The sequence below is a fragment of the Colletotrichum graminicola genome (genome assembly GCF_000149035.1).
Source record: "Colletotrichum graminicola M1.001 genomic scaffold supercont1.18, whole genome shotgun sequence".
Lineage (NCBI taxonomy): Eukaryota > Fungi > Ascomycota > Sordariomycetes > Glomerellales > Glomerellaceae > Colletotrichum > Colletotrichum graminicola.
The window spans coordinates 190,583-202,701 of NW_007361022.1; the positions used below are offsets into that span (position 1 = coordinate 190,583).

A 12,119-nucleotide genomic window follows, 5' to 3' on the forward strand; every position below is an offset into this window, starting at 1 on the left:
TCTGGGCCAGTACCAGAATGTGATTGTTGGTATACGGTAGGTATGCTTTGGGGGAGGTGGTCACGTGATATTTACGTGATACACCGCCTTCCTTGGCAGTATTTACCTTACCACTAGTATACTACCTAAAAGTCTGGATTCACTTTGTAACTAATACAATAAGTAACTACTATATTCTGTATTACGATTTGTTATGTAATCTACAGGATATCCCTCTTAGTAATTAACTAATACTAATTAGTGTGTAATTAATTACTAGATTACTACTATAATAGATTAGTAAGGTTTTTTTATGTAGAGTAGAGAGGATTAACTAGCCTATTAGTAAATAATCCTCTATAAATTTAACTATTATTATTATTATAACTTTCTTTACTTCCTTACTTTATCTTAACTAAATCTATATTAATAATAAGTAGAAAGAAAAAAGGTAAAGAGCTACTGCTAGTAACAGTAAGGCCGTTAAGTTAATAAATAATAAATACCTATTCCCCTTTATATCCTCTACTATTACTATCCTACCTCTTGTAACCTCTCCCTCTTCTACCTGCCTTTATCTGCTATATTAATCTAATAATATAAGGTAACTATGTTAACTTTAATCTTAATAAGTTAGACCCCTAAAAAGTTAGATTATATATAATATATATAATTGCTATATAGTTAGACGCTAACCTCTATAGCTACTGCCTTCTTGCTACCTTCTAGTTAGATTTTATAGATTAGACTACTACTACTTTTAACGCTATAAGCACTAAGGTATTATTAACACTTTACAATTACCTTATTAACAATAGAGTCTTTATTAATCTAGCAAAAGGAAGGATTACACCTAAATTAGTAGACCTTCTTAACGCTAATTTCTATATATAGACTAAAAAAGATATTACTTTTACACGCTATAAACAGCCTATCTTTAACTTATAAATAAAGAATCCTAAATTTATTAATAATATTACTAGTTAATATATCTTACTTAAGGAAAAATTAATAATTAATTAGGCTTTATTTACTGCTTTTTTAATATTATTATAAATAGTAGCTAATATTACTTTATAGAGATAACTAACCTTATTTACCCTAACTTATCTATTAATAGTAGATTATTACTAGCTAAAGTAGGAGTAAAAAGGCCTAACTTTACTTTTATAATAAGATAAAATCTACTAGGCACTTACTAATCTAAACCTAGTACTTAGAGGTAATATAGGTACTTTATTTATTAATACCTTATTATGTAATCTAAGAACCTCTTACCTTACTTATTACCCTACTTATTACTTTACTTTTTAACCTTATTAATTTTATTATAGCTAGTATAGTAAGTAATTAAGTAGTTAGCCTATTATAGTAAATAGAGTAAATCCTTAGTAGGATATACTATTTAACTTATTAAGTAACTATAAGCCTACTACTAACCTTTTACCTTAGGGCACTACGTAGAGATTTTAATTATAAGGCTATAATAAGTTATAACGTTAGCTACTACGTAGATCTAAATTTATACTTATCCCTTCCTCCTAACTATACCCCTATTAACTAACTAATCTTATAAAGCTACTAATAGATAAAACTAAGTATAGCAGTAAGTTATATAACGTTCTTAATCTTAAGTTAAGTATCTTTTAAGATAACTATAGTAAAGTTAAGATTAAGTAATACTAACTTAGTCCTACTTTTTCTATTATATTAAAAGGTAAGGTATCTTAGTTCTATATTAACTATATCTATAGTAATAGTATCTAAGATTTTAATAAAATAGTTAACTATATTTATAACTACTTTAAGATATAGGAATAAATATAGACTTACTTATCTAAATAGTAAGAAATAACACTTCCTTAAGTTATACGTAATAATCCTATAATAACTAAGATCTAAGCCCTTAAGGAGCTTATTATAAAGCTTACCTTTATCTAATAGGCTCTCCCTTTATTATACTAAAATAATAAAGTGCTAAGAAGTTAGCTACTAAATACTTACTTTAGAGTTCCTAAGTGTAACCTTTACCTATATGCTCTAGCTATAATATTAAAAAAAGTATATAGCTAATTATAGTTATCTATTAGTACTACTATAAGGCACCCTTACTATAACTAGTACCTTACTAAATCCTTACCCTTATTACCTAATAATTAATATTAGGTAGACTATACCTACTAAGGCTAAGGCTGTTATTAATAGTTTAGTAATAACTATAGTAGTAGTAATTTTTATAATAGTAATAATAATAATAGTAGCTATAATACTAAAAAGTGCTATATTTACTATAAGCCTAGCTACTAGTTAATAAAGCATACTACTAATAAAAGACATAAAGCGTACTAGTAATTTAAAGGTAACTATTATATTAAAGATACCTTACTAACTATATATAATACCTTCCTTACTAGCTATAAAGGCACCTATCTATAGAAAAAAGAAAATAAAGATAGTAATAATAATAAGGATCTTTAGTAGTATCTCTAAGAGGCCTACTTTATTATTAGTAATAATAAAGAATAAGATAATAGTGTATTTTACACCTTAACTATGTTCTTTAGTAGCGCTAAAGTAGATAGTAACGCGCTTACTACTAACCTTACTAACTAAGCTATTTATTACTAATTAATAAAAATTAACCTTAATAGCACCTTTACTAAGTCACTTAGTACCTTTATACTAAATTATTACTTATTAGCTACCTTTTAAGGTATTTTACTAGATATAGGCGTAGTAAGTTACTTAACTACAGGCTACTTATAAGCTATTATACTATAGTAAATTTAACTATTTATAACTATTAATACTATAGCTATAGGTAAAGTAAAGATTAGGTTTAGTAATAGTAATACTATTACTTTATAAGGTACTATTATAGTAAAGACTCCCCTTAGGTATATTACCTTTTACGTAATACCTACTAATACACTTTTCTTACTTTACTTAGCTAATATAGATTAGCTATTAATTTAATTTAATAACCTTATAAATACTCTTTAATAAGGTAAACTTATAGTGCTAGTTATATAAAAATAAGGCTACCTATAGATACTACTTAGCCTGCCTAAGTAAAGCCTTATAAGTTATTACCTAACTAACGTTAAGCTATACTGCCTTTATTAACAGTTTAGCTATCTATTAATTTACTAGCTGTATAAGATCCTTTATAAGGCTAGCTATAAGGTTAAAATAAAGGTAATTAAACACTTAATAAAGTACTGTTATTATTACTAGATCTATAAGAAGGCTTCTTCTTAATTCTAATTTACCTTATATAATAACTATTTATTTAATTATAAAGTTATTATTAATATTATATACCTTAATAGTAACCTTATACTTTACGTTATTAATACTACTACTGCCTTTAATATAGCCTACTTCCTTTATAATATTTTAGTAAAAACTATATAAGAGGCACTATATTACTACTAGATTAACGTCTACTAAGGACCTCTAGATTAGATTATTACTAACGTAAGGTAGAATTTTATCTTAACTAAATTTTTATATAAAGCCTACGTAATAGGCGTTAAAGTTAAGATTATCCCTATTAAAGTATATTATAGCGTTAAGAAGGTTAAGAGATATTACGCTATACTCTAATAGGCGTATAAGATAATCTAAAAGAAATACCTATCTATTAACTATAAAGCAGCACTTTAAAGCGCTACTAAAGTAGTTAATAATACTACTAGCTTAAATAGCCTTATACCTACTTTATTAGTATTTAGCGCCTACCTCTATATAACTACTAACTTTACTTTTTTACTTAAGATAATCTAACGTATAATAGCTATTTATAAGGTAACTAAAGATCTTTATAAATATAACGTAACGTAATAAATTAATAAGGCTCTTACTACCTATAACAGCCTAGATACCTTTATAATAAAGGATCTACCTTTAGGTAGTAATATCTACATCTAGTGTAAAAAAGGAGGTTAGTCTAGCCTATATAAGTTACTTACTACTTAAGGTAAAGACTTTACTATTAATATTAATAGCCCTTACGTTTTCTAATTTATATTAGTTAAGCTATACTACATAGCAGATAATAGAGAAGAAGGCTTAGCTAAGTAACGTCCCCTATCTATCCTAACTATTATATGTACAGACTTATATTTACTTTATAAATGCCTAGTTAAGCTAGGAACTATAAGGGAGAAGCGTCTTATAATTAATATTATGTTACTAAGATAGTCTTATAAGTAATATAAGCTTTATAAAGTCTAATAAATTACTAGATCTAATAATCTAGCTAATAGATTTATAAAGGTATCCCTAAATTAAGCACTTAAGAGCCTAGTTATAAATAATAAAGCTAAGATATATATAGAGGGTTAGGTTATATAGGCGTAATAGATTATAATAGGTATATAGTAAAGGATAAATTATAGGTTATATAACTAACTAGACTATAATAGCAGTAGTTAAATCTAACTAATATAAGAATACGCCTCTAATAGCTATAGCTAAGGAGAAACGCCCCTAAATAAGTTAGTATAAGCCTACGTTATTTATAAGGAAAAATAAAGGATATAGGAATATACAGCACGTAACTATAAGAAGTGTAATACTTTTAGAGTTTTAATTTTTATTACGTTTTTAGGGCTTTTAAGGGTAATCTAGATAGCTAGGGCACTAGTGACTTTTACTATAAAAAGAAAAGTTACTAGTGTTAGTATACGGTAGGTATGCTTTAGGGGAGGTGGTTACGTGATATTTACGTAACACACTGCCTCCCTTAGCAGTATCTACCTTACCACTAGTATACCACCTAAAAGTCTGGATTCACTTTGTAACTAATACAATAAGTAACCACCACATTCTGTATCACGATTTGTTACGTGATCTACGGGATATCCCTCTTAGTGATTAACCAACAGTGATGTAACGCTTGGCCACGCTGATACGTGAATTTCCTCTTGCTGGGCGATGGTGTTGTACTTCAGAAGAGGTTGAATGTGCTCCCAGCACGCCAGAGAACCAACCCGGGCAAAGGAAAGGTCACCCACGCTTCGTAAGCAGTGACCAGAAGCATCGCCAAAGATGGTTCGCTCCATATGTGTCGGCTTCAGTTTCCGACGGTGCACTTTAATCTCACCATCTTGACCGATCAGGGCTTGTGCGATGAAGAGCGAGTTGTTGTCGTTTTCGGAGAACCCGAAGGAAACAGCAATATTGTTGTCTTTGGCGCAGGTTTGGATGGTGACCATCTCGAGAGAGTCCAGCTGTAAAGAGTTCTTGATGTAACGAACGTTGAGGTCGAAGTCGATAAGACGGCTCCAGATCCATACTGGATAACCAGGGATCCAGCACTCGGGGAATGCAATGAGTTGGGCGCCGTTCGAAGCGGCCTCCTTCATCAGCATACACGTCTTCTCAACAGCAGCTGGCAGGTCAATCCATGCCGGCTCGGCCTGAGTGACTGCGACTTTGACACTTCGGGTCGACATTCCGATGCAGCGAAAGAGGGCGCGATGTAAAGCAAAGATTGATAGTTGAAAACTGAAACAGGTATGTAATATATATGAGTGCAGATGAACGCCAAGCCTAGGCTCGCCTGACGTATCTCAGCTTGTCTCGGTTCATAAAATAACTGGACCAACCGGCTACCCTTGACTGCCCGTTGAATGCGTCGCATTTGGCGTTCTCTGGGCATAAGCACTGTTCACTTGATAGTGACGAATGGAACGAGGAACTAGAGCCTTGCTATTTCCACGGCTTCACTGATAATAAGAGACTGTTCATAATATCATCGTGGCCGAAGTTTACTGGCTTGTTGCCCGGCTTTCATGGGCTCTAATGCAGTCAATCCAGCGCTGACCGCAGACCTCCGTAACGATATTCCCGAGAGGTGTAACCAAGGCATCGGATCAACAGTACAAATTGCGCCTCTCACAATCCCTCAATGTGCTGTATGTCACGGCCCATTGAACGATAAAAGAAGAGGACAAGTTTCCTTACAAGACTTGTCGTAGTGTTTTGTGGACGCTAGAAAGCAGAGTGATCATCCCGCAGCGCTCCCCCCCAACACGATTCCACGTGTTACAATGACAGAATGATAGCCCCGCAGATCAATAAGCACCGCCCTCCCAAGGTCGATCAAATCGAGTTCCTTGAGACCCTTCTGAATGCAACTCGAGCCAGTCGAGATACGCAACCCACTTGTTCTCCGTAATCTCGCGTAGATCGAACCCATCCTGGCCGGCGTCGACAGAGTATCCGTTAACACTCAGATAGCTTCCCCACTTCTTGTCTTCCTTCCAACCGTCTTTCTTGGGTCTCCAGACTTTGGTCAGCGCACTGCCTTCACCAACACTGTCTTTTCCTAACCCCTCGTTGTCATTTTTGACCCCCATTTCCTCCAAGTCAACTTCTGCTACCTCTCCTTGTCCCATCAAGATGATGCATCTCATCCCACAAGTCTTGCAAAAGAGAAAGTGCAAGTCTTTCTGGTAAACTGAGTAGTCGCCGAGGTCCTCGTACGGATTGAGAGGCTTCAACAGCAGGAAGTCGTCCGGAGACGATGCAAGACGCATGTGGAAGAACCCCGCCTTCTGGCAAGTGGTGCAGTTGCATTTGTAAAAGTCTTGGTAAGATCGAGGTGTATTCGCTTTCGGTGGCCGTGGTGGTGGTAAAGTATGCGGGAATGTCAGGAACACGATGTATTGCGTTTCACCACAATGGCATGATCCTCTATACGGCCGCCGCGCTGGAACTTCCATTATCACGGGATGTTCCAACTCAATATGCTGAAAGTTTCGTTAGAAGTTCGGGTCCAGAATTGAAGTTTGTTGGGAGACACATACTCATGAGGTTGTTTGCCGGCCTTACAAGAACCCCGCAACATCTGGGAAGCGGGGAAACGGCAGAGGGGCATTCTGTGTGGCATCAAGATATCCCATCATCCAATGGCTGGCTTTTGCCAACCGCCTGTAAATGGTCTCGTAAGCAAGGTATGTTATTCGTGATTTATTAGCAACGAGGTACGGCAATGAAGAAGAGGAAAAGAGGCACTCATATGGTCTATAACGAGTATCGAACTTCATACATTGTATTGGCTGTCTGACTGCCTTTTACTCCCGCTACCATCTTTCCGCTACCATGGTGCCGGTCCATGTCTGTCCGAGAAGGATGCAGTTACTCCATTGGAATCCAGCGTCGCCAATCTCACTGCCTGGATAGAGCCAATTGATGCTTCGTCAATGCCCGTGTAACCGCTCATGTTGGTCGCACAGTGACCAGGGCAACAGACGTTGACCTTCCATGAGTTGTCGTTTCTGAATCGTGCAGCAAAGGTCATTGCTGCATGATTAAGCGCAGCTTTGCTTGAGCCATATTCCAGTAACTCAATAGGAGGATACCCTATTTCTGAATCAGTCCGAACGGCAAGACTCCCCAGACGAGAGCTAACGAATACAACACGACGCGTCTTTGAGGAGTTATGAAGAAGAGGCATGAAAGCCTCCGTGGCGGCGATCGAACCGAATACATTGGTGTTGTAAACGGTTGTGAGTCTTTGCCGAATTGAATCCTCTGGCTTGCCCGACAAGATACCAGCATTGTTGATGAGTACGTCGAGGTGTCCAAATTTAGCTTGGACCTTTTCCACGGCCGATGCTATGCTGTCGTCGGACGTAATATCCATTACCAGAGGCTCGACGTTGAGTCCTGCACTCTGAAGCTCGGCGGCCGCCTTTTCAACAGCATCCTGCCGTCTTCCCGCCATAAATACATGAAAGTTTGGGTACTCAGAAGATAACCGTTTTGCAACCTCATAGCCGATTCCTTGGTTTGCCCCAGTCACAAGAGCAATTGTTGGATCTGCTGACTCTTTGGACATGTTGATGTTCTTTCAAATGGTGCAGTATCTATGACTAGTACTCCGTAATGATGTCTGGAAATGATGTAAGGGATGAATCTAGCAGTTCTTTATAAGTAAAGTTTAAATCAAATGACTTAGAAAGACGGGAGAAGGAAGAGCTTCCATTTATAAGGCAACACAGGTTCAAAGCAGGTTTCACTCAATTACGTCAAGACTACCTTCACTCATGCATGTTGGGAATCCTCGACCCTCTGCACGGTATAGTTAGCTGGCAATTGATTAAGGGGCACTGACCCTTCGGCCGCTCTGGCCGCGAGAGGTAGCAGGAAATAATCCCAGTTAGAGTTGTCGAGTAGTAACCAGCTGTCACAAACCGTTGGACACGCTCCGCGTCACAGTACGCTCCGATCCATAAGGTTCTAAAAGTGTTTCAGCATGCGGGGTTCTTATAATAGAAAGGCAGGATATCTCCTAGCGATAGAATCCCTACGATTCAACTTCTGTTCAATACGAGAAATATGGCCACATTACTTTATCGCCTACTAATTACAGCGCGCTCCTTTACCTTAGTAGGTACGCAGAACGCGCGCGAGAATCAGGCTCAAGATAGACGTCTATTGTAATCTTCTCCCAATGAAACACAACATTATCCAATATAAACCTGCGGGATGACAATCCGTACGTCCTAGTGCTCAGCTAAAGCATTTATTCTACACCAAACACCACGTGCCCAAAGGCCAATATATGAGATGGTAACATCAGACATACCTTTCCTTTAACTGACAAGTTTGTAATACTCCTTGTACTAGTAACGTATGCGACACAGCCCTCCTTCTGGCCGTCCCGGATCTGATAGGATAGATTCGTTGTAGGACCTGCTAGACAATAGCACAGCAGCGACGTGCAGAGATGCAGTGAAGGAAGCAAGCAACGCGCGTCTAACAAAATAAGAAACAAGCAACTAGCACAACCAATAACCAGTAAGGATAGGTATTATATATAGTCTTTTTTAAAGGCTAGCCCTCTTAAAGATAAAGTTCTTAAGGCTAACAACATACTTAACTAGTATATAGACATACATGTGTCCCTACAAAAGGCTTGTAACAGTAAGGGTACTAATATTTATATCTAATCCTTGCCTACAAGTTCTAGGTGCTGCTAAAAACTACTGACATTTACAAAAGGATTGGGCCCTAACCAGGGATCGAACCTGGGACCTCTCCCACCCTAAGGGAGAATCATACCGCTAGACCATCAGGGCTGTTACCTGGAACGATTGACGACATCAGTATTGGTTATTTCAATCACAAAAATGCTACATACATGGCTAGCAATGTATTCCCGGCATGTACTGTAAATATCTTAGTAGATTAAAAAGCTATTAAACCTAGTTGTACTCTATAAGTACCTGTCTTGCTGTGTAGATATAGTAGCTACTGCCTATTAAATTATAAGTAATAAATTAATAGCAAGTTATAAACGTGGCTTAGATGGACTTGAAATCAGTCCTGTAGATAGAAAAACTGCCTATTTAGAGTAGTTAAGTTTGGCCTCAGCAAAGCGCTTCTTGGCCATAGTATACTACTTCATTACTGAGTTTTTATTTATTCAATCTGGCGATTAGGAGAAGGAAAGGAACGTGTAGTTAGGGGTCCACCTAGGAAAAGCATCAGTTGTGTGCAATGCAATGGGTCAGACGAATGCCTACTGATTCAACCACCGCAGTTCGTCCCAGCTTGGCAGACCCCTCAAGGTCTCAGCACGGCTAATTATACAAGCTACTAGACTCCTGGTTGAGATATTCGAGTGAGAGCCATCTGCTGCCAGGAGCCTTGGTCATATATCGCTTAATAATTTCAAGATGTGCGTAGCGAATAGGCTCGGGGCAGTAAGAAGCTTCTACGTAGACCTAACGTCTCGTGTCAATTCTTGTTTGAGGCTGGACCGCACTGCTCATTTGCTTAACTCAAAGCGAAAGGAACGCCTTGGGAAACTTGCATGCGACCTTCAGGACCCTGCATGGTGCCCATGCTGGTACGCGCCACTTCGCCATTAGTGAGAAGGGTCTCTATACCACACTGCACTATTACTGGCAAACCTGTGGAGTGCCATCATGTCAATTTTCATTTTCCAATCAAGGATTTCTCTCCTATCAACAGTCACTAGTCGGAGAAATGCACATTTGGTAGAGACTAACGTGCGTGGATGGATGGACGATCTCTAAATTTTGAGCCAAGAGTATTGATTCTATTGTTTGGTGAGATAAAATGCCTGGAATTGGAGTTCGTACTTACATTGAAATTTTACCAGTTATAGTTTGTAGCGAGTCTACCGGGTTCATGGCTCTGCTTCAGTGCCTACAGGGATGAGTTGATCCAGGGCAGAATCAACGCTGTATCATCATCCACTATAAAGTTCAACTGATCATGGAACCTCCCTCTCAAAGGAACCAATAGCACCTGCAACGCACATGTTCCCAACCCTGCATGTGGCAGACACATGGTGTAAACTCAAAGTTTCTGCAGACCTTGGGAGACCCAGATGGCAAGGCGCAATCGTGGCATACTTGACCATTTTATCTCGTATGCAGCTTAGTCGAAAACCATCAGCCTATCTCCTACTATCCAGACCCGAATTTGAGGGCGGTTCCCATATGAGCATGATACTAATAGTGGAAACTTGCCGGTCTAGGCTTATAACTCGTTATAGAACACAAAACATGTCGTATTACAAATTGATCATTTTAGGCAACTGGAAATCTTGACAGCTGGACTTTGAAAGCCTTGCTTGCAGAAGGATTCAGCATAACCGTCTTATAGCGCAAACAGAGGGATATTTTCCTCGTCAAGTCACTGCCAAGGTGGTTGGCTTTGGTTCATCTGATGATCTTGAAGAGACTATGAAAGGCCAGGATGCTTTCGTTGACGGCGCTCCGACACACGACGAGGCTCCAAAGCGGCTGATTGATGCCGCAGCCGCCTCAGGAGTGTATCGATAGATTCTCTCGGATTTCAGTTTGGACGCCAGCAACTATGACTGCCTTTCTTCGTCAAGAAAGACCTAAGTGGCAAAACCCTCCTCCAAAGTGTAAGAAACCTGACAAGACCTGAAGTACTGTTTATAACGGACCATTAATGTACTATAATCTGTGCTCTAGTCCCATAAACATTGATATTTACAACAACAAGGTCAAACATGATACTAGAGGTTAGCAGTGAAGACGTTTCTAGAACCTTTACTGCACCCCGCTGTGACTAGAAGTCTGGAAACAGACTAGTCTGCGTTTATTCTGTTGATAAAGTCCAGAGCTAGATAGTTGACCTCGGGAATTCCAAGCTAGCTGACAACCCCATTTTGGGCATCAAAACAATGACGGACGATGATGGTATGAAAAAGCTCGTGAAGGAACTTATGACTAGCAAGAAAGGCTAAGAAATCACCCAACGCACAGAGAAAAGTTAGTTTCGCCTAGTCATGGTGTGAAGTTTGACGAATTGTTTAATCCAATTCATAGATTTGGGATGGTTTTCGGTGGAGGTCTTTTGCAGTGGTTGGTTCTTTTTTAGTCTCGATTCGTTAACATTTCTCAGGCTTGACATCAAGACCTTTTCGAATGAAGTTCAGTTGTCGCAACAATTTACACATATGGATTAGAGTGGAATAGAAATTTCAAGATGTAGTATTAGCACACAAAGCATCCATAGTAGTTACAACCAAGGCTTCACAAAATGATATTTATATTGAGGACGTATTGTGGTATTGATTCTTGAAATAGAAACGTCACTGAGCAGGATTATAGCAGTATATTCCACAGACCCTATGTTCAAAGCTCTGTTAAGGCTCACCCAGTGTCGCTGTTTTAAGGGTGAGGCACTGGGTGAGCGGGGGTGGGTTAGGGTAGAAAGTGACACTCAAGGATTATGAACGTTAGCGCAGTGAAACAACCCACTTCCAGAGCTTAGAGGCTATGCTTAGTTTTACGGTTATGTAGTGGGGGGGATTAGTGCGGATATTAATAGTAGATATGACTTCGCCAGTGCCCACATCCACTTTCTCACCAGCCAGACTATCACATTAGATAGAAGGGAGCAGCCAGAAACCAGCATGTGTAGGCTGCGTAGGAGGACATACCTCTACAAACATACTCTACGCCTAGATCAGTAACATAGAAGTAGTACTTACACTTTAGTTTTAGTCTGGTCTATACCTATCGATAAGTATATCTACCTGCTGATCACTCTCTCTATCTGGTTAGTAAGTAAGAAGCTAACGTTCATAATCCCTGTGGAGGTGTGAAGTATTTGTG

General features: G+C 38.2%; 3 protein-coding genes and 1 non-coding gene across 4 annotated transcripts; all 4 read right to left on the reverse strand.

The window, feature by feature from the left end:
- Positions 1-4,853: 4,853 nt before the first annotated feature.
- GLRG_05343 (carbon-nitrogen hydrolase) lies at positions 4,854-5,441 on the reverse strand (the record flags this gene model as incomplete). The annotated part of the gene is made up of 1 exon (XM_008096028.1): positions 4,854-5,441. The coding sequence occupies one exon, from the start codon at positions 5,439-5,441 to the stop codon at positions 4,854-4,856; it is 588 nt and encodes a 195-aa protein (XP_008094219.1).
- Positions 5,442-6,062: 621 nt separating this feature from the next.
- On the reverse strand, positions 6,063-6,527 carry GLRG_05344 (uncharacterized protein; the record flags this gene model as incomplete). Its single annotated transcript, XM_008096029.1, has 1 exon — positions 6,063-6,527. The coding sequence occupies one exon, from the start codon at positions 6,525-6,527 to the stop codon at positions 6,063-6,065; it is 465 nt and encodes a 154-aa protein (XP_008094220.1).
- Positions 6,528-7,087: 560 nt separating this feature from the next.
- Positions 7,088-7,831, reverse strand: GLRG_05345 (short chain dehydrogenase; the record flags this gene model as incomplete). The annotated part of the gene is made up of 1 exon (XM_008096030.1): positions 7,088-7,831. One exon carries the CDS (start codon positions 7,829-7,831, stop codon positions 7,088-7,090), a length of 744 nt encoding a protein of 247 aa, XP_008094221.1.
- A 1,171-nt stretch (positions 7,832-9,002) lies between these two features.
- On the reverse strand, positions 9,003-9,074 carry GLRG_13131. Its single transcript has one exon. It is a non-coding gene; the product is annotated as a tRNA-Pro (tRNA).
- Between the last annotated feature and the right edge of the window lie 3,045 nt (positions 9,075-12,119).